The sequence below is a fragment of the Silurus aristotelis genome, assembly GCF_946808225.1.
Source record: "Silurus aristotelis genome assembly, chromosome: 27".
Lineage (NCBI taxonomy): Eukaryota > Metazoa > Chordata > Actinopteri > Siluriformes > Siluridae > Silurus > Silurus aristotelis.
The window spans coordinates 4,176,001-4,199,672 of record NC_139600.1 but is presented as its reverse complement, the minus strand read 5'-3'; the positions used below and the strand labels follow the sequence as shown (position 1 = coordinate 4,199,672).

At 39.3% G+C, this 23,672-nt stretch overlaps 1 protein-coding gene across 2 annotated transcripts in view; it reads left to right on the top strand.

The window, feature by feature from the left end:
• The window catches only part of eys (eyes shut homolog), a 307,099-nt gene that overhangs the window by 189,217 nt on the left and 94,210 nt on the right, over positions 1-23,672 (top strand). For both annotated transcript variants that reach the window (XM_083532265.1, XM_083532266.1), the window contains 2 exons: positions 1,276-1,505; positions 18,046-18,204. In XM_083532265.1, the coding sequence (XP_083388391.1) occupies positions 1,276-1,505; positions 18,046-18,204 (389 nt within the window). The remainder of the gene's footprint in view (positions 1-1,275; positions 1,506-18,045; positions 18,205-23,672) is intronic.

Here is a 23,672-nt window from a genome sequence, read left to right as displayed (position 1 = left end):
TACGCCAAGCGAAGTCTGCAGAAGCCAAATCTGGCGAGTATGGTGTGTGTACGGAAGTGAGATCATGTTGTTTCACGTGTTGAGAGAGCTCGGTGACAGGGTGCACACGTGGTCAGAATAGCGCCAGCTCCAAATGTACACAGGACGATGTCATTTGGCACACTGACTTCTGAAGGTCAGTGCTCCTTGTGACTGTGCGTGCAGCTTTGTGCTGCCATCTGTTGGCTGTTATGAATCTAGACTTGAAACTTTTTAAAACCACCTTATATACGATGGCATGTTAATGCCACGTAAAATAAATAAATAAATAAATAAATAAATCTACGATTAAGAGAATAAAGTCGGAATAATTTGAGAAAAGAGTCGTGCTGGTGTTTAACTCCTTCAGAGTCGATTTCTTTAATCATCTTCAAGGTCTCCTAACCTAAGGTAGAATTTAACCAAACCCTTCACATCCGTTTTATGCAAAAGATGTAATGTAATTCCAATGTAATTTCATATTGTTCCTAATTTATTCTGCATTTATTCTTGTAATTTTGAGTTTATTCTCAAAAGATTTAATCTCATATATATATATATATATATATAAATATTAGTTATATTGTTATATTAGTTATACAGCTGCCACTCTTGGGCCCTTGAGCAAGGCCCTTAACCCTCTATGCTCCGGGGGTCCCTTACAAGGGAAATATCAAGGTCCGTGACGTCGGAGTGACGTGGGGCCGCCTTCCCGTGGGCTCACCACCTGCAGGAGGGACCGTAAGGGACGGTGCTGTGAGGATTGGGCAGCAGTCGAAGGCGGGGGTCTGCTTAGACTGCTGCCCCCGCGACCCGAATTACGGATAAGCGGGAGAAAATGAATGAATGAATGAATGAATGAATATTAGTTATATATCATTTCTATTATAATTGTAAATTGCTATGTGACAAATCACTTAGAGTTGAGTCACAATAAAACCCCAGGGATCAATATGTTCTCACTGAAAGAAAAGAAAAAAAAAGGAAATTGTTTTTTCAGGAGAATCATATTGGACATTAGTGCAAAATTGCACCCATCACACTGCATCATTCAGACATTGTTGTTCTTGGACATATTTTTTTTACATCCTGCCACCCCCTCCTGAGTATAGCAATACAAGTCATGCAGTGTTCCATCTAGTTGTAAAAAAAAAAAAATAATAATAATAATAATAAAAGAATTGTGCTCAACAAATTCAAATCTGGACTCTCTTGAGTGTCTCGTTGATGTTAAAAAAAATTTACATGTTTTTTTAGGTCATCCTGGCAACAGAACAGTCTGGCAGATGCTGTTGTAACCTCTGATGTATTCGGTTCCCCCAGAGGAGCAGGCCACCTTAAACTTCTGCCAACCATGGCCTCGTTGGCATGCGCTGAAGAACCATGTCTCAATGGTGGCACGTGTCATCGGTTGTCCATGCCAAGTGGTGCTGCATCCTTCATCTGCAACTGCCCTCTAAATTACACCGGCCGCCTGTGTGAGAAAGGTACCATACCCTTAATTAAAATACAATCCTAATTTCAAAAATAGTTGCTTAACAGTTCTGGGTTTCCTTTGTTGTGTTTTTTGTTTTATGATGTTTTCAAATGGTGACAGGCAGGCCAGTTTTTCTAGTGCGAAGTCATGCTATATTATAATAGAGCAGTTAGCTTTTTCTTGTGGGTTCCCTGTGGTCTAGTGGTTAGGATGTGGCGCTCTCACTGCTGCGGCCCGGGTTCAATCTCCGGTCAGGGAACCAACCCCAGCCATTAGGGTTGCACAAGCCTTAGTGCCGGTCCCAAGCCCGGATAAATGGGGAGGGTTGCGTTAGGAAGGGCATCCAGCGTAAATTTCTTTTATGCTGGTTATTATTTATTTATGTACTACCAACAGCTGCTCACAATCGTTTATGCAGTCAGCACTTTGCAGCAGGTGCTCTTCTTTCTCCCACTCTAGAAAAGGGTCATAAAATTTTAATAGCACCTCCTGCAGTACAGGAGAATTTGTACATGACCGCCAGTGCAAAACCCTAAAAAGTAAGTAAACTTGTAAGCTGGCAAAAGCGTATTTGAATTATTTTCCTCCTTCACATTCCATCTTGAACTCATTTTAAACGTTCGTGTCTTGACAAACCGATTCGGTTCCTGCAGTAAAAATCATATAAATAAATAAAATTCTATATAAATCCTGTTGCTTATCTTGGATGGTCCCTTTAAAATGTTGGTATGGTTGTTGGTGCCAGAGAGACTGGATTCAGTATTTCATTTATTTATTTATTTTAAAGATGTAATAAATTCTCAGTGAAGAGAGCACATGGTAATTCTAATACTAAATTGCAAGTGGCTTTTATTGTAATTCCAGCTGCACACATTGAAGCAAATTAGGACATAAGCAGGGGAAGGTAAAGTAAAACGAAAAAAAACCCCGCAACACTTCGATGGGCTCTTCTGCATATCTCCTGTATGCCTCGCATCAGTCTCCATTTATCAGGCAAAAAACTCTGTGAACGCATTATAGATCTCACTGAAGTGTTAAACGCTTTCCTGTTTAAGTCGGCATCCAAAGCTTTAACACTGGGGAGGAACTAATTTCTAAAGTTTGAGTTGTTGTTGTTCTTCTCTTCTTACTTCCCACCATCCAGCTAATGACGGCATCTTTTATTAGTTGGATCAGGTGTGCTGGGTCGAGTTAAAAGGCATGGAACTTTAAAGTGCACTAATTGTGTTTTCATTGTATTTTCTACCGCTATCCCTTTTTGTTTTTCTCCTTTTTTTCCGTGCCATCGTCGATAAGCCGATGCCCAGGTGCAGGGCTAATTTGCAGAGCCCCAAGTTCATTCTATAGATCTCTATCAATGCAACACTCGGAATTTCTTGTGTAAAAAATCGCTCTTTTCCTTTAAATAAAAAAATAAATAAATTAGCAAATAAAAATCTCACAGCTCGGAGTTACTTTGTGCTGAGGTTTTTATTCATTTATTTATTTTTAACTTCTGTTTCCTTGCTGGAACGGCCCAGTAGTGGTAACGTAGGTGGTGCCGGGATTTTGACCTTCCGATCCCAAGCTCAATCTCTTAACCACTGAGCTATTGGACCACCTCCCCAGCACCAAGTGTAAATGTCTTAATTATAATTTATTCTAATTAAATATTATTTTATTGTTATTTAAAAAAAAAAATGAACAATACAATTTTCCTCTTGAGTCTCAGAAGTCCTAAGAGGCCATGCAATCAAATATTTTTTCTTTCCTGTTTTCTCGACATCACAAACGCTGTTTTCTTGTGATCTCTACAAAGCAATAGTAGTTTTCTCGTGATCTTTACATCACAAATGTATAATCCCGACTTAATTTTCCTCAGGATCTCAACGTAGCAAAAGTAGTTTCCTCGTGATCGCAACGTGAACAATCCGTGTTCTCATGACGTGATTGTATCGCGAGAAAATCTCGCACCTCGGGAATGTTTCTGGTGTATATCATGGAAATACGCTTTGCCGTCTGAAATCTCTGCCAAAGTTACCAAATTCCCGCGGTAAATACGAACCATGATGATACTGCCTCTACAACAAGCTACAATTGCCGAAAACACAGGGAAATAAAGTCGTGATAAGGATAAAACTATTTTTGTTATTTTGAGATCACAAGAAAATTGAGACATAACAACGAGAAAACAACTTTCGTCTTTTGTACATGATTAGGAGAAAAAAATTTTATAATGTGAAGGCAGAGAGAAAATTAAGACGTAATGACGAGGAAAAAAAAAAGTTTGTCGCCATCACGAGAAAATTCATTCTGTGAGCATTTGTATTGGCCGCCTCTAGTTAGCGCTGTTTCGTGATCGTCATTTAGCCACTAAAGGGACAAATTGAATCCTGTTATTAGGTATCGATAACACAATGTTTTAAGTGACTGAAAATGGACAAATAAGGTACTTATTCCGGGAATGTTCTTGTGTGAGATGATGTTAAAATAGCTTTAAAATTTATACCTGCGCATTATTTCAAACTTATATTAATAAATAATAGATCAAATCTAAAATGATTTTTCTACGGTGTGTGTGTTTGCGAGTGCGTACGTGTGCGAACGCCCGCGGTCTTCGTGATTGCGGTTTCCGGATGAGTTTTGCTACAACCTATTTTTTTTGTTGTCGTTGTTCTCAGCATGGTGCAGAAAAAGAGAGGGCTACCTTTCATCTTAATGGTGCTATTGCTTCTCAGGTGGCTTCGTTTTCCCCCCAGAACAAATTTCTCCAAAGACGGACACTATTTGTAGAAGTTTAATTTTCCCCTAGACCTAATGTTCTTCGGGAAACATCTCATTTAAAGTTTGATCACACCGAAGGAGCGTTTAGTCTCTCGGCTGCCGTGAACGTGCGATGAGCGACATCACAGGAAGCCGCTGTGGTGTATAATATCAGCGTTTACATCCAAGCTAATTGGGGCCCATAACGTTTAATGCACTTAAAAAAAAAAAAAGCTTTGTCTTTTTCTCTCAGCTTGCGGTATAAAAATAAAAAATTAAAAGCGTTCGGCACAAACGCAGGCCACGATTGATGTTAACTGCGTAACTTTGACTGAATTCGAGCAGCAATCAAAGTGTGCCATATGCTATACATCACTGACCAGTGGGTTTCTGAGACACACACATGCATCATGCATGGTATAAAGGATTGTAGCGCATCTACATTTCCACGTATGATTTTCTTTCATTTTTATGTTCTATATTTTTAGGATATGTTGTATACTTTTTACTGCGCTAATATAAGCATGCAAAACAGTAGGAACACTCAATAAAGCGTTTTTATAACACACAAAAGATTTTATACGCACTAAGAGATGAGCATGCCTCCTTTTTTTAATGAACACTCTTTGATCGAGCGATTTAAATCGAGTAGTTAAACTAGCGCGATCTGGCCGTTTTTATATCCCCGGGGGCATTTAAACCGACAATATGCAGTCGCGTTATAGTTATTCATCAACATCGTTCTGAGACGGACTTTCCGGCGCGGATTATATCTCGAATTCCATCATCTCGGGGGTTGAAATGTTAAACGTAACGCGTCTCGAATATCACGAGGCGGCTCGGGTATATCTTTCGGTCTTTGTGGGATTGGAGTTCAAATATGGATTTATGCTAATATCATTCATAGCTTCATTTACGGCCTTTACTGAGAACATTCATGGCTTTGAATTATACATATTGATTGATGAGCATGTAGTCGGCCATAAACACAAACAGGCCATAGCTGTTAGAACGCAGGTGTAGATAGATAGATAGATAGATAGATAGATAGATAGATAGATAGATAGATAGATAGATGGATAGATGGATAGATGGATAGATGGATAGATGGATGTAGATTGAGAGATGGATGGATAGATGGATGTAGATTGAGAGATGGATGGATGGATGGATGGATGGATATAGATAGATAGATAGATAGATAGATAGATAGATAGATAGATAGATAGATAGATAGATAGATAGATAGATGGATAGATGGATAGATGTAGATTGAGTGAGAGAGAGAGACAGACAGACAGACAGACAGACAGACAGACAGACAGACAGACAGACAGACAGACAGACAGACAGAAAGGCATTGATTTTGTGGATATTTGTGCTCCTTCAGCCATAAGGGTGTTGGTAAAGTCAGGAACGGATGTAGGCGAGGTGAGGAGGTTTGGGGTGCAGTCAGCGTTCACATTTATCCCAAAACAGAAAATCTTCAACTCCAACCTGTGTAAAGCATATATTCAAGGTGCTGCCTTTGTTTGCCCCAGACAGGGGCATCGTCATGGGGTCTTGTAGTACAAGTGTAGTCCTTTACATCGTATACAATTGTGTTCTTTCCGGACTTATAAAGCACTAAATGGTTTGGCTCCCATGTATCTATCCAGTCTTTTAACACGCTACAATCCGTCACGCTCCCTGAGATCTCAAAACTCTGGGCTTCTAGTAGTTCCTAGAATAGCAAAGTCCACTAAAGGCGGTAGAGCATTTTCACATTTAGCTCCTAAACTCTGGAATAGTCTTCCTGACAGTGTTCGGGGTTCAGATACACTCTCCCAGTTTAAGTGTAGATTAAAAACATATCTTTTTAGCAAAGCCTACACATAACACACATCACACACATCACATCACAACCTTGTGCTCCAGAACATCTGATCACATGCACATTATCAACTTGTGCTGTTAATATCATGAACAGCAGCTACGCTAATTCCTCTCCACTGCTTCTCTTTCTCTCCCCATCCCGAGGCTTCCTGAGGTTTGGCCAGCTCCAGTCACGTCCCACCTCGTGAAGGACCTATGGATGATCATGGAGAAGTAGATGCCGAGTGTTTAAAGGCCCTGGCATGGAGAAGCTGATGCTGGATCTATGATGATCACAAATTGTTCTGTATTGTTGAAAGATTTATGACCAAACTCTTGATGTCACCCATATGAGGATGGGTTCCCCTTTGAGTCTGGTTCCTCTCAAGGTTTCTTCCTCATATCATCTAAGGGAGTTTTTCCTTGCCACTGTTGCCACGGCTTGCTCATCAGGGACAAACGCACACCATTCACCTTCACTGTTGTTTTCTGTAAAGCTGCTTTGAGACAATGTCTGTTGTGAAAAGCGCTATACAAATAAATTTGACTTGACTTGACTTCTTCCAACTTTGTGGTAACAGTTCGGGAAATAACTATATATGGTTATATCGTCTGCTGTCCAAATACTGTATATCTAATAAGGACAGTCTGATTTGCATTAGCCAGGATTGTGAATTTTAATACTCAATTTGCAAATGCTCACAGAATTTAATAATCAATTTGCCTAATTGCAAGTAAAGATGAAAGCATTATTTATTTTTAATCCCCTGAGTTTTCCACTTTTTGGTTCAAATGAACGCTCCTGTGGGATTCCGAGATGCGAGAATTTGCCGCTTGCTTTAAGAAGTATACACAGGCCAAGCTTCGTGTCAGGGAATTAATTAGGTATATAATGCGCCCTTTTATTGTTTTATTGTTGGCTCCATTTTGTATTTTTTTGCGCATAAATTTTCGGGGCCGCGAAAGTGTTGCATTCGAAACGGCTTCCAGCTAAAGAGCATATTGATATTGCATATTTGTTTGTCTGTCTTCTCTGTTTGTCCTTTCAGGGAGCTGCTGATGCATTAGGCTAATTAATTGTCACTGCGTCTACTAAAAGTGTGTACTTAAATCCTAACATTGAACGCGTGCTTGTGACTCGTAAATCTTAATGAACTAATGTTTCATTCGCGTTCCCACACACACAGACACAGAGCGAGCCATTATCGGAAAGGCTGTGAAGGCAAACAGTGCCCTCGTTTCCCCTCCCAATAACTCATGGCCCGTTTTTCCCCCCCAACGCTCTTTCTCTTTCTCTCTCCCTCTCTATCTCTCTATCTCTCTCTTGCCTTTTCTCTGGCACCTCTGCAATTTATTCTCAAAGTGCTAATTTGCAGATATTTAAGTTATCCTCGGAAATGCCATTTGTCTCTCCAGGCAGAGTGCGAAAAGCAGCGGGTGTGTTCCGTCTGACGGGTTGGCTCGCACGCCTTTCCGACGGGAAACATCCCATAATCGCGCGTTTATCACGCGTCGTTGACCTTTTGATACGGTAACTGATTGAATGATCGATTCGTTCATTAATTCCCTTGCTAAGCATTTTGTAGTATTATTATTATTATTCCTTTGAGAGCCCTTTGTAGCGTTCACACCTTTTCCATCTGTCACCATGCAGATGTTCGTTGTTATTGCTGTTAGTGTTTTCTTAACCTCGATTAATTGAAGTTGGACCACGTGAAGATTCGATGACTGGGGGATTGTTTCGGGGGGTTGCTACTCGAGTCACAGATTTGGGAAAGCATTCCTTGCCTTCTTGCCATATTGGATATTAAATTATTTCATTATATGGTCATATGACTAAATAATTTAGTTTGGTGTCTAGTAGTATAATATATGATATAAATAATAATTGAGTCTAATATTCAGTAATATGACTAATTTTGGTTAATATCCATTTGGTTAATATGGCAAATGATTGAATTCATTATCTAAAAATATAGCTAATTATTTCAAATAATTTCTAGTCCAATAGATAAGAATTTGGACTTCTATCCAGTAATATGGCAAATAATTAAATTAATTATCTAATAATATGGCTATTAATTTTATTTAATATCCAGTACAATAGAAAAGAATTTGGACTTATATCCAGTTCTATGCCAAATTAATTGAATTAATGATCTAATAATATGGCTAATAATTTAATTTCATTTAATATACACTGCTTTAAAAGAGAATTAAGTCTAATATCCAGTAATATGGCCAAATATTGAATTAATTATCTAATAATATTACTAATAATTTGATTGAATTTAATTTAATATCCAGTACAATTGATAAGAATTAAGTCTTATATCCAGCAATATGGCAAATAATTAAATAAATGATCTAATTATATGGCTATTAATTTTATTTAATATCCAGTACAATAGATAGGAATTTGAACTTAGATCCAGTTCTATGCCAAATTAATTGAATTAATTATCTAATAATATGGCTAATAATTTAATTTTATTTAATATCCACTGCTTTAAATAAGAATTAAATCTAATATCCAGTAATATGGCAAATATTAAATTTTAATTTCTAGTACAACAGTTAAGAATTAGGTCTTATATCCAGTAATATTAAAAATAATTAAATTTAATATGCAGTTCAACAGATAAGAAGTCTTTAGTCTAATTCTCAGTAATAGTAATTGATTCTGATATCCAGTGAAATACCAATAATTTCGATTCATTCTTTGAAGATCAAGTAAAATGATTAGTAATGTGACAAATTTAGTCTAATATCCAATAATTATGACTAACAATGTAATTTACTATTCAGCAAATCACTGGATACCTACTAGCAATGCATGACCAATGCATACACTACAAAATATTCAGTCCTTGTTGTCAAAAATTATCTTTTAGCCCTGTTTTCTTCATATATTTTTCTTTTCTTGCCAGCCGGTTGTTCCCCAATGTGCCCTTAATCACTCGTGCCTGAGGCTGCCTTGCTTCTTGTATCGTGACATGTTTATTTTCTCTCCTCTCCATCTATCCATCAGGGGTGTATCTTTGCTTATCTCATGGTTCATCACTCTCGTAAAGCTCTCCGAAATCTCTAAACACACATCCTGCGAATCTGCCCTGGCATTAGTTTGGCTTTGGGTTTTTTTTTTTTTTGGTATGTATTTATATTTATATATTACTATATCTAATAATTTTTGAAAAAAAAGTTATATCGGGACTATAAACTTTGTATATGGTGAAATGTGTGCTAAGAACATATCCTCAAATTCTAGCAGGTACACTGGGGTAAAAAAAAAAAAAGTCGGTCATTGAATTGACACTTCAAATGCACCAATTTTATTTCTATAGCGTTTTTTAACAACGGACATCTCTAAAAGCAACTATACAGAATGAAAGAATTCTAGAAAAACAAAGTATCTATCCCCGATGACCAGCCTGGGGCGACTGTGGCAATGAAAAAACTCTTAGATATTATGTGGAAGAAACCTTGAGAGCAACCATTGTCCAAAGGGGAACCCAGTGTCATTTTGGTAACACCAAGAGTTTAATTATAAAATATTAAAATTTCAGCGAAGAGTGGAAAAGATTGTGTGACGAAGTGTGTGATACACTCTTATACACTCGTATACACTCAGTTGGAGTTGTGGAACTAGGAGCTCCTGAGCGACTCATATCAGCTCAACATCTGAGACCATTATACAGTAGTTTTAACACCAACTGCTCCATGACAGACAACTAAATGTTCAATGCTGATGAAACAGCATACCGTATTTTCCGGACTATAAGCCGCTACTTTTTTCCCACGTTTTGAACCCTGCGGCTTAAACAACGAAGCGGCTAATTTATGGATTTTTCCGGGGTTTTTCCCGGTTTCACAAACTGCAAACCAAAAAACTGAGCCCCATAACATTAGACCAATGAAATTGCGGAACGGGTTCAGGTGAACCAATGAAACTCTTGATATTAAATCAGATGCGCTCCCACTGAATCGGGCCACACCACATCATAAATATGGATGATGTTCCTCTGACGTTTGACCTGCCGCTCACTCGGACTGTCTACAGGAAATGTGAATCATTCGTCACGCTGAAAACAACCGGGCATGAAAACACACACTTCACCTGTGTTCTGAGCTGCACGGCATCGGGAGAAAAGCTTCACCGATGGTGATTTTTAAACGCACGACGATGCCAAAAGAAAAACTCACAAGAGAAATAGTTGTGAAAGGAAGGAGGAAGACAGTGAACAATGACTTTCTTGGTAGGCTACTGTTTAGATACAAGTCATGTAACAGACACTGTCTTTCATTAAAACCTGTGTAGTTCATTAGTTTCAGTGTAGACGTGCGGCTTATAGACAGGTGCGGCGTATTTATGTTCAAAATAAAAATCTTTGTCAAATTCAATGGGTGCGGCTTATTTTTGGGTGCGTTTAATAGTCCGGAAATTGCGGTACTTAGAATGTTATTTTGAGTATTGATTAAAAAGGATGTTGATCATGGCTCGTGATCCCTGCAGGTTCGGCATTTTTTGAGAAGGTCTGAAATCTTCAAGAGGCCCAACCTCTAGATGCCTTAGGGTGGGTATAAAAAAAAAAGGAAAAGCAGTGGAGAGGAATTTGGAGTACCCAACATGATTGGATCATGTGCTTTAATGCATTGAGAACAATCCCAAACCCTGAACTCTCGCCTGTGCCCAGAATCAAAACCCAGGTCCCTTAGAGATTACAATGAATACGTCCTGCAAGAACAGGCTCACTTTAATACCACTCTCGATGGATCACAAGTTGTATTATGATGGGAAACATGTTCTCTTGAATCTAAATGGCTACATTTTTTTTTTTTTTTTTGTGTACATTTAGATGCTTAAATAATACTTATATAATATAGGAGGTGGTATCAAAAGTTCAGAGACTTACTCTGTTTATAAGAACGTACTTTATCTTTGTTTTGCACACCATCACCTTTTAAAAGTTCACAGCAGTACAGAGCTCCCAGCGTACCTGCCACTTCTGGAATTCGAATTCGTGCCGAGCACCTTCTGCGATTCACTCTGGATCTTTATCTTCGGGAAGAGGGCAAAGTCCGCAGGAGCCGAATCTGGCGAGTAGGGTGGGCGCAGAAGTGAGATCATGTGGGTTGTTCTCCAGGGTTGAGCTCGCTGAAGGTCTTTCTGAACTCTCGTCGTCTCCCGGTCACGTTCCTCCGCTCTCAAAGCACCCCTTAAAAAACCTTGTGTTTTTTTTTATAAATATATCATTCATCATAGTTACAAATGAAAGAAAGAAATATACAAAACGGATCGTTCATATTTCCATATATTTGTGATTACCCTAATATAAATGCGCCTCTGTGTCATTTAGAAGCAATTTTGTTGGGATTAGTGCTTGAAATGACTTTTTCGGTGAAGATGTAATCATCTGAACTCCAAATAAAGCTTTCGGTTTGATTATCAGTAACCTTTAAGGTTGAAAACTGCAGAGTTGATTGTTTGAAATCTCGAATGCCGTGTGCACTGTGCATATGAGAAGTACGGTGTTAAATTGTATGCCTAATTTACATATTTTAAAAAATCTAAATAAACTAGAGAAATAGAGATGTATTGCATTTATCAGTAATTTTACAGTAAGTCAAAAAATATCTTTTTGGATGATTTTCAAGGAAGAATTTTCATATGCCGCAGTATATATAACGGCTTGGAAATCAAATTAGGTGTTTGGCAGCTTCGTGTGCTGGGTGCTTAGTCGTATAAAGGACAACAAGATGTGATTTCTAAAAAAAAAAATACAAATTATATGTGAACATCCTACCTCATATTCTGCCTCATATTCATGCAAATCTACTGATTAGTTCATTGAATGCTTTTTCTCGCCAGATGCGTCCAGCAGCTTATTAACAGGTTTTTTTTTTTTTTAGGTTGACTGAGTTTTCAGCCATGTCTCTTCCTGTAAACTATTGTCTCTTCTTACATTTGGCTAAGAGAAAAAAAAAAGCAAAAGTTGATTTTGATTGACATTTTGATGGGCAACATTTAAAGCTTTACCAACTTTTTATAATTCATAGACATATCTGGAATGCTATTGGCTGCTGTGCAGTGTAAGATTTCAGCATGACCTCACACAGACGTGTGTCGAAGGGAAAAAGAAATATCCCAAAGTACAGAAGCAAATCTTAGCGAAAAAGCCTTTACAATTTTAAAACAAAACAAAGGACACCCAGAACTGTGTATCAGACCCATATCACAACATTCCTCTTTCAAAACTTCAGCAACTGGTCTCCTCAGTTCCCAGACGTATACACAGGTGCCACACGGTGGTAAACATGGCCATGTCCCAAGTCTTTTAGCCCTCAAATTTCAATATTACAGAGGTAAATGAAAATATACCGATGTACAGAAGCAAATTACCATTAAGAAGCCTTTACATATACATTTATGCCATTTTGGAAGATTTCCCTATCCGGAGCGAGTTACAACTGAGCAGTTAAGGCTTAAAGTCCATTCTCAAGGGTCCCACAGTGGCAACTGGTGGTGGTGCTGCGTTTTGAACTTGTAAGCTTCCTATCCAAAGCTCAATGTTTTGACCACTGAGGTACCACCTTCCCACCTTTAAACACAAGTACTATTGGGATTTATTAAATTATACTAATATCTGTCATGATCTAGTAGTTTTTGTTTTGTTTTTTTCCCCACCAGATGTCACCAGAGTGTTCCTGAGTCCCTTGTTAGCTCTCATTGTTTTCACCTGAGTCTTGTTAGCCTGTAGTGAGGTGATGGCTGAGGCATTCCCCTTTGGATCCAAAGGTTGTCAGTTCAAATCCCATTCACTGGAACTGCCATTTCAGGGCCCTCGATGAAGAGGGTTATCCCCAGAGCTGCTCAGTTGTTTGAAAGAGCTAAATGTAAGTCGGACTGGATAAGGGCACCTGCTAAATGCTGTAAATGTTGTGTGTAGAAGTTCTGTTCTATGTTGTGTGGTCTGTTTCCCATGTTTGATTTCCCAAGTCTCCTGCCTTTTCTTGAGTTGCCTGGTATAATTCTTTGTTTTTCAAGTTTGTGTTTCTTGCCCTGTGAAGACTTTTTTGGAGTATTTTTGCTATAACCTGAGTGACTGAGGAAAAAAGACTGAGGAAAGAAGATTTAAAATCTTCTTTCCTTAGTTGTTCTTTTGTTGTAGGATTTTTGGGGCCTGTGTTTTTTGGGGCTTGTTCTCTAATTTTGGATATTTTTTGTTAAATGAATCTATGGGTTTATTTACTTTTGCATTTCCGAGTATGTCTCTTCATTCAGGTTCAGAGTTGACCCCTGGTTTGAGCCTCCCCCCTGACATTGAAGACTATTCTGTTTTTTCTGTAAGTGTACGATCGTTTATGTGGCTCCATGTAGACAAAAGTGTGCTGTAGCAAGTTGCTTTTTTTCGTTTGTTTCACCAGGGAGAGCAAATCACAGTAAACGAAAGCTCTGTCAGTCTGACTGGCATGCTGTCTGGGTTGAACGCTTCATGGGATTCGGAAATTTGCTTGAGCGCACCCTCAGCGTCGCCGCAAACACACCAGAAGCAGTGGCACATCTGAACGACTGAGAACTCCCAAGTTCCAAAAGCTATTTACATGCTGGCGAAGTCTTTTAGAGAAAATTACATTTGATTTCTTTGATTTGAATTTGGTGTGAGAACAGGTTGGTTTTTATTTCAACAATAATGACAGCACAAATGCAGGGGGTGCAGATTATCGAGGCTCCTGACTTTTACTTTTTTCGTTCAAGTGTTTCATCTGATGTTGCTCAGGAGGTCAGTGACGAGGCTTAAAGTTTATGAAGCATATAAGCTGCATAAAGTAGCACAGAGGAGTAGTAGGAGTGAGATCACATGACTCAACCCAAGCCAGCAAAGCAGTGGAGCAGCAAATTATTCAGTCTCGTTCCCATATTGATTCTGACCTCCTCGAACGCCTCATTACCACTGTCTTCAGTTCTCATAAATGTGCCCCGGTGTCCAATGGGACACTTCTCATTGTTCAAATTGTCAGTCTCACCTCTGTGGGGAACGCTAGGAGCAAAGCCGGTGTCTTAAACTGAATCTCCGGTCTCTGTTCTTACTTACTGTCTCACTCACTCACCATTTCTTGGCTTCTATGAAAATATAAATTATTGGACTTTGCTGATTCTTTTTTTTTTTTTTTTGTAGCTGAGGATGGTTCCACATGAACAGCCTAAAGATCCATGTAGTTCCAGAGCAACTCAGGATCTTTGAGACTGGATTTCGATTGTAATGAGTATCAACAGTCTACTACAACGGCTCAGGACCACATGTTGCATGAACAGTTCTGCATTAAAGCGTCCAAAAATAAATAGCACACCTCAATTAATAAAGGGACATTCGGTGTTGACGATGAGGACGGGTTCCCTTTTGTGTCTGGGTTTCTTTCTCATGAAGTCTCAGGGAGTTTTTCCCTGCCAATGTTGCAACTGACTCACTCATTAGAGACAAATGTATATATTCTTTGTATATATTTCTTAAAAGCGAAATTAATTGAACTTTGGGATATTGGCCAATGCAGCTTTACAGAGATAACCAGAAATAAATGTGAAATTTATAAGCTGGTCTCTAATATAAGTTTATTTTCTAATGAGTGAGCCAATTGTGACTGAAGCAAGAGAAAAAAAACTGACTCCTGAGATTCCTGAGGAAAAATCCTTGAGAGGAATCAGACTCAAAAAGGAACCTGTCATCATCTGGAGGGCATCAAACATATGTTCATCATAGTTTTATCATTTGTTGAGGTGAACTGTTTAGCGATTGGTGCTTAAATGCAGAACAATTCTTGCCAATTGCAGGACTAAGCATTACAACAGACATAATTACAGTCCAAATCCATTCTTATAAGTTGGTTTGTAACTTCATGGATCTTTAGGCTGTTCATGTGGAACCATCCTTAGCTGCACCGTGTGGTTTTAGTACTGAAGAGAACTTCATCCAGAAGTAGGGTGTCGGGATAAATCCGGTGGGTCCAGTAAGAATCACTGCTACCTCAGGAGCATGATTCAATATTAACTTTGTCATCATTTATAACATCATACTTTTATTATGTTGACATAAACATAAACAAAATCCAGGACTTCACTGGATAGGGAGTGCTGGTGCAATTTTCAGGTGTTGCCACGGATTCTTGGGCAGGTTCAGATCTTGGCTTGTGTTGTGGCATTTAAGTACATTCAGGTTCTTGATATAAAAGTCACTTCAGTGAAATCTTGAACCTACTGTGCAGTTTGTTCTGGAATGTGCTGTTGTGTATGACCGCCTAATCTTTCATTTCCTGGCACTTTGCGTGGCATTTTAGCTTTGATTCTGACCCGACCTTGTCTTGTAATCACACTTTTGAATTGTGTTTTTGAATTGAAAATACCCTGATCTTCATCCATGTTTGAGAGAGGAACATTTTTGACTCTGCTCTTTGTGAAAATAAACTTTAAGCAAAAGCCTAAAAGCTTTTTGTTAGATTTAATTATACCCCCCTTCCCAGTTGCTCTGATATGAAATGGAAGAGAACCTCCTCTAGGAAGGGACGCTGCCAGGATGTACACATCTCCCGCCTTGTGAGTTGCCTTAATTTTACCAGCAGTCGACCGAATTCGGTGTTAAAAAGCATATTTTTGTATTTTTATTGTTTCAAAACCCAATTTTAGCTCTTGTCTCCCTCCTTTTTATCAGCATCGCCGTACACTGGATTAGAGCTCGCTATCCGTCGTTCGTCTACATGCCCGCTGTCACATAATTACTGTAAATAAATATTATACAATATGGTAGTGTAAATTGCTTTGTTTTGCTAAATTATGTACCGTCATATGTTGAATTATTTAAGAAATGACAGTAAACTACCACATAATGATCACCATTCTTTAAGATTCCTGGGAAGGCCATGTCTGGACTTTAAAGTTACGGAACGCATCTCAATTATAAGGTCGGGACTACAGTACCGCTGCTGTATATGCAGTATCTAACAAAAATAAATACCCCCCTCACATTTCAGCCACCATTGTAGTGTATCTTCTCAAGGGACGATTTACTGTCCTCTGAAAATACTGTAACTGCTGGATGTTAGACACATGGTGCTTTTACACCTCTGCTTGTGGAGGCCCCCACAGGTGCTTAATAGAGTTTAGGTCTGGAGATATACTTGGCCACTTTACATTACCATCATATTTAGCTTCCTCAGCAAGGCAGTTGTCATTATGGTGGTGTGTTTGGGGTCGTTATTATGTTAGAAAACTACCCTTTGGCCCAGTTTCTTAAGGGAGGGCGTCTGTTTTCTGCGTCAGAATCTCACAGTACATGTTGGAATCCATGTTTCCCTCAATGAACCGCAGCTCCCCAGTACCAGCACCACTCATGCATCTTCAGACCATGATGCTACCACCACCATGCATGACTGTAGGCAAGACACAATTTTCTTGGTTCTCCTCACCAGGGTGTTGCCACACATGCTGGACACCATCTGAACAAAACAAGTCTATCTTACACCAGATGACAAGGTTCCAGCAATTTTATAGTCTTGGACGGGTTTTTTTATTTGTGTGCCAGATTCCGAAGATTCTTCCTTCTGGGATGATGGTGATGCAAACCGACTTGTTGGAGTGTGCGCGGTACGGTCTAATACAAGATACACACATTTGTATGGTTCTGTCAAACAGACAAAAACAAACATGATGAATTGGACGTGTGGCTTTGCACGGTCACACGACGTACAGCTGTTATCACTGAGGGTGTACTCACTTTTGTTGCCAGTTATTAAGACAATAATGGCTGCATGTTGTTATTTTTAGAGGAGCATACTCTACTGTACTGCTATACAAACTGCACATTGACTTCTCGGTAAATATATGGGTAAATATATAAGTTTAATTCCCTGGAGAAGGTCTACGAAAATGGCTGCTGAAATGTGAGAGGCGTACTCACTTTTGTTGGATACTGTATGTTTTTATTATTTTTTACTCCACGAATATTATTTTCTGCAGATTTATGAACCCGCGCTATATTAATCCATTTCTGTTCCAGGTAATAAGACTACAAAAATGTGGAAAAGCTCAGCGGGTAAATAGTTGTGCGAGACACAGTAAAATTGATGTTATTCGCCAAGGCCAATTAATTTTTCACATGAAAAAAAAAATGCTTGCAGTGCGGCACAGCCAAGTGCTGCCACCTTGATCAGAGTTCGCAGTGTGTGAAATAATACTTATTTTATTAGTGTCTCGATGAAGATACTGAAGGGGGGGAAAAGCTTTCCTTAGAAAGTTCTTGCAGAAGTTAGAGAGCACTGCGGGGTATCGTTAAACCGAGGTTTTTCGGTGCTTGTTTGATACAGGAGATAATGTCCCCTAAACGTTGAGTTTGAAATCGCGTCGCGTACAACGAATAAGGATGACTGGTGTCTTTGCTGACTCAGGCTTATTGGTTAGCCTAGCTGGGGCCTTCCATCTCAAATCTTATGACATCACCCACCAGTGCTGCGTGACAGCACTACATACCTTGCCCTTTGGCAAAAAAAAAAAGATAAGGGTTGCCACAGAGAAACGATGACTAATGTCTGAGCCTCATCCAGTCTGTTTGCCCAAAGTCACAGAGATCTGTCATCCTCAATGAGATAACGGTGGCCTTACGCAGGGAATGATGGGACTCCTCCCACCTTTGCTTGTGAGCTCGGTGTCAGAGGAGGCCTAACTCTTTGAATCCTTAACCAGGCTGTAGCTACTCAGGCATCTTAAAACCAAACAGTGTGGAGAACGGTTTAAGCAAAAAAGCCTGTCAGCGCTAATGATCCGAACTAACGCGCTTGATGAACGAGTGAATAATGAAGTGTTGTCAGCACTGTGTGTGCGCTAATGTGTTTTTTAACTATCACAGTAATTGGGCTCATTGACTGTCATTAATCAACAACCTTTCCTTTTTTTTACCTCTTTATCTCAGAAACCTCCATACGCTCCCCTTTATTTAGTGGCTCTTCATACTTGGAGCTTCAGCCCTTAACGTCACTGGATACAGGCTTCGAGAACACGTCTTCCAGACCCCCGCTTAGCATTCAACTTACTGTGAAAGTAAAGGCCCTCGATGGGATTCTACTTTACAGTGAGTTTTTTCTTTCATTCTTTTCTTCTTTCTTTTTTTCTTCTATCCTGGTTCCTTCTTTTCTCCCTCCCTCCCTGTCTTTCTTTTTCTTTCTGCTATCCTGGTTTTCTTCTTTTCTCCCCCCCTCCCTCCCTGTCTGTCTGTCTTTCTTTCTTTCTTTCTTTCTTTCTTTCTTTCTTTCTTTCTTTCTTTCTTTCTTTCTTTCTTTCTTTCTTTCTTTATTATCCTTCCTTCCTTTCTCCCACCCTCCCTGTCTTTCTTTTTTTATCTTTCTTTTTGCCTGGCTTCCTTCCTTTTTCTCTCCCTCTTTTTCTTTCTTTTTGCCTGGCTTCCTTCCTTTTTCTCTCCCTCTTTTTCTTTTTTTTAGCCTGACTTTCTTCCTTTTTCTCTCCCTCCCTCCCTCCCTCCCTTTTTTTTTTCATTTATTCTTTCTTTCTTCTATCCTGGCTTCCTTCCTTTCTCCCACCCTGTCTGTCTGTCTTTTCTTTCTTTATTTATTTTTTTTATTTTTTTTATTCTTTTTCCCTTCTTCCCTGTCTTTCTTTTTTTTTTTGCTATCCTGGCTTTCTTCTTTTCTCCCTCCCTTCCTCCCTGTCTGTCTGTCTGTCTGTCTGTCTGTCTGTCTTTCTTTATTTATTTTATCCTTCCTTCCTTTCTTCCACCCTCCCTGTCTTTCTTTCTTTTTCTTTATTCTAGCCTGGCTTCCTTTCTGTCTGTCTGTCTGTCTGTCTGTCTGTCTGTCTGTCTGTCTGTCTGTCTGTCTGTCTGTCTGTCTGTCTGTCTGTCTGTCTGTCTGTCTGTCTGTCTGTCTGTCTTCGGATGAGTTAGCATTAAATTCTTCTTCAATGCTCCCAAGCCCCAGACCTGTTCCAGCATAACGACGCCTCTGTGCAAAAAAGAGCTCCATGAAGAATGAATTGAACCTCCTGGTGCACCCCAGGCCTTTGTATAGCTCATTGTTTAGCTTTATAATGGACATTGTCTTAAAGCAGCTTTGCACAGATAAAGAGGTGATAAGGTTGTATAAAAGAATGTGCAAGTTTATTGTCTAGAAGTTAGTTCCTTTTCTCCACATGCACACTTCACAATGAAATCAAGTGTAAACTCATACCAAGAGTGTGATTTTAAATTATTAAAACATTACAAACACAAGAGAGTAAGAAATATCATGAGCAATGTCCTTTTTACAGTCTTATACAGTCAGTTAGAGATGGAGTAACCAGGAGCTCCTGAGAAACTCATACCAGAGATTTTAAATGGTCAATGATGGAGAAACAGCATATGTAAGGAATGTTGTTTTGAGTCTCAAGAGATTGTTTATCCTCAAAAGTCTAAAATCTTCATGAAGTGGGTTCCAACTGGAGATTGTACATCTCTAGATGGCTTGGGATCCTCACAGGGTCTTGGGATCCTCACAGGGTCGTCATCTCTCTGAAGGTAAAAAAATCTAGTGGAACATCTTCCCAAAAGAGCAGAGGTTATTATAACAGCAAATGGGGACTGAATATGAAGTAGGATGTTCAAAAAACACGTGGCTTTTGTTGTCAGGTGGCCAATATATTTTTTACATGTTCTGTTTTACTGCGTACTAGAGTTTAAGAAATCCAGAAGAAAAGAAAATCTGCTCTACATCCAGTCTTTTTGCTGTAGCCAAGGATTTAGCCCTGTTCTAATTTTATCTTAGAAACCTTTCAGAGATCCCGACAATGGGTAGTTGAGAAGGTCAACAGACATGACATTCATTAACCACATTCTTTTCTTTACTTTTTTTTTGCCGAACACTTAGTTCACAGCACCGACATGCTCTTATTAAACCCTGCATTGCTATGGCCACCTGAGTCCTGATGGGCTGAAAAATGAGTTTTCTGTTGGCATTTAAGTGTTTCTTGAGTGCACCGCTATAATATTGGGGCCCTTTCGTTTGTTTTTAAGAGCTGTCCGAAAATTCGTCAGCATTAACGTAGTCATTAGACAGCTGGAAAAACACACTTTGGCACAATCCAAGACATTTAGAAAAAATGTGATTTCTATTTTTCTAAAGTGGGTAAAGAAGTTGAAAAATAAAAAGGCTGTGTTATGGTTGGTATTATAATGTACAGTATTATTAATACTGTCAGGTACCGAGCCATTAACCGCCCCGCTGGAAAGCAAGAAGATCCCAATTAATTTGCATTAAATTGTAAATGATTTTCCTCAATGGCACTGACAAGCCTTTTAGCCTGCATTAACCATATCAGGCGAGAGATCTCTTCATCGATGTCATGTATGTGTGTAACACATCGCGACGGACACAAATGGCGCATCATTATACCGTAGAAGTCATGTAGAGCGATGTACCGCTTCAAATGCGTTATTGGTTCTCTAACAAGTGACGGAATATTAGTGTTCAATAACATGATGGAATATAACGTGTGTCCGAGTTCTGCCGGCTTCCTGTTCGCGAGCAGGAAATTTGTTATACGATATATTGATTTATGAAATCGATTTCAACTAATGTCCTACGGATGCCTCAAAGCCAATATAACACACAGGCCATAAAAAAGCAACATCTCTCGCTTTAATTTCCACGTTATTTATAGTGATCGCATACAAACCCCCCTTTTTTTTGTTTTATACAGCTGGTCTTCGACTTACAATGAAGATGTGCCGCAATGACCCCGTTGTAACTTCAATATACACCAATCAGGCGGAACAGCTTTGCACAGATAAAGTGGTAATAAGGTTATATAAAAGAATGTACAAATTTATTGTCGAAGTTATTTCCTTTTCTCCACATGCACACTTCAAAAATTGAATATACACCAATCAGGCGACCACCTGTCTAATTTTGTGTTGGTCCCCCTTTTGCTGCCAAAACAGTCCTGACCCTGCGAGAAGTAACAGCATTAACTTCAGCAGATACAGGAGCTTGTCTGTTGGATCGGACCACCCGGACCAGCCTTCGCTTTCCATGTGCGTCAATGAGCCTCGGCCGCCCACGACCCTGTCGCCGTTACTTCCTTGGAGCGCTTTTGATAGATACTGTCCACTGCAGACCAGGAACATCCCACAAGAGCTGCAGTTTTGGAGACGCTCTGCCCCAGTCGTCTAGACGTCACAATTTGTCAAATTTCGAGACAACTGAACTCGAAATCGGGAAATCATAAATCGAACCATTGTAATTTGGGGACTATATGTACAGAGGTTCCGGAACAAAAACGTGTTTTAGTAAAGTAAAATTTGCGTTCAGCTCGAATATCGTGTTAATTGTCACTTTTGCTTTGCCTACTGAAAGAGCTACAGTTGTTTGTTTAAAAAAAAAAACCTTCAGTAGTAGCAATCATGAGTAATAACTCCACCAGCTGTAACATGACAAGTTGAGTATAACCTGTTAGCGTGATGAGCTGAATCTATAAATCGGTGACAGAGATGGCAGATATGTAGGGTTGAGCTTTTTACAGAAAGATTTGTTCGTTTTGATGTCAAAGTTAGCAAATTCATCCCCCCCAACACCCCCCAGCCACGCACCCCTTACCCTCCCCCAACTCTGTCAGATTAGTTATGCGAGTGCACCTCGGCTGCCACCGGCCACGTCGGACACATCTGACGGTGTTTATCTCGTGTCACTGGCTGTCAGAAAACTCAAGCATTTCCTTACTGATATGGAGGTCTTAAGGGGGGAAGGGAAAAAAAATTGTATTTGTCTTATTTCTTTCGCTTTTTTTTCTTTGCTGTCATCATAGCATTTCATTTTGTGCTCCGGTTGTCCCGATGTTTAGGTAGGACGAGGTAAATGCAAATCCAATCCAAAAATGATGACCTTGTCGGGTGAATTGATGGACGAATATTTAGTCGCCAGTGCTTGCTAAAGATTGCGTCGAAGTATAAAAATGTGTCGTTTGTCGTGAATAGAAATCGCACACAACCCCAAATACAAAAAAGATCTGACATTGTGCACAATGTAAATAACAAAACAGAATGCAAATGATTAGCAAATCTCATAAACCCATTTTCTATTCACAATTTAAAAAAAAAAGAGAATATATACCATTTTTGTGACTAAAAAAAGGTCTTTTTGAATTTAATGGCTGCAACAGGTCTCAAAGAAAAGTTGGTACAGGGCCATGTTTACCACTGTGTATCATCATGCCTGCTGTCTGTACACATCTGGGTACTAAGAAGGCCAGTTGCTGAAGTTTTGAAAAAGTAATGTGTCCAATATGTGTCTGATATTGAATTCTAGCTGCTCGACAGTTCTGGGTGTCCTTTGTTGTGTTTTGAATTTCATGATGCACCAAATGTTTTCAAATAGTGAAAGGTCTAGAGTGCAAGCAGACCCGTTCATTGTTGACATTTGATGGAGCCTTTCCAAATGTGGAGGCTACTTAATGCTGATACCAATATCAATACCACTTATTTTTTCCAGTTGTTTATTGCCACGTCTGAACCTTTGTTCAGACATCATACACCATGTCCAATCAGTAGCAAGTATGCAATGTTCAATAAAGACCTCCTACACCTCTTTGTTGTTTCTAAAATTCTGCTGATTTGAGAATTGATACACAACAGTCTCTCGAGTTTACACAGAATGATGTGAATCCTGTGTGTGAGATGAAGGTCTTAATGCTGGAATACCTTGTTGAAGAGAGAGATCAGAGAAGAATGACCTGACCGGTCTGAGCTGACCTGCAGGATATAGTAACTCAGAAAAAGCATCTCAGAACACATCAAAACTTGATGGTGGATCTTCTACAACAGCAGAATCTCACATCAAGTTTGACTTCTGTCAGCCAAGAACAAGCACCTACATCCATCACAGACTCACCCAAACTGGACAATACTGTAAAACAGAACTTTCCGGTTTTGTCTAATGGTCTTAAAATGTTGTTCTTGGCAAACAGGAGTGGAACCTGGTTTGTTTTTTCTTCACCTGTAGCCCAGCCACCTCAAGGTTTAATGGTTTCAGAGATGCTTTTCTGATTACTATGGTTGTAATTTGTGCTTATTTGAGTTGCTGTCAAATTCATAAACTCTCAATGTTTGTTCCTTCAATGTTTGGGTTTTTTGGTGCAATTCTATGGAAATGGAAAGTTTCTAGGAGTTTCTGAAATATTCAAACGGCCCATCTGGCACTCGCAGCCATCACTAATTTTTTTTCACACTGATGTTTGTAAGTGAACACTAACTGAAGCTCTTGATCTATATCTGCATGATTGTATCGCTCCTTGACTGATTCAGGCAACCAAATGAATGGACAAGTGTTCCTAATGAAGTAGCCAGTAAGGGTCACTGAAACTGTTCATGTAGCCTTGTAGCTAGCATCTACTACTATAAGGTAACATACAGAACATACCTGCATTCATGTGGTTCATCGGTAACAAGTTTGGATCTTCTACGAAAGTCAGTTCAGAGGGGAGAGGAGTACCTGAAAATCTTATTTGAGTAAAAGTATAGATTACTGCAAAACTGACTCCATGATGAGTTAAGTC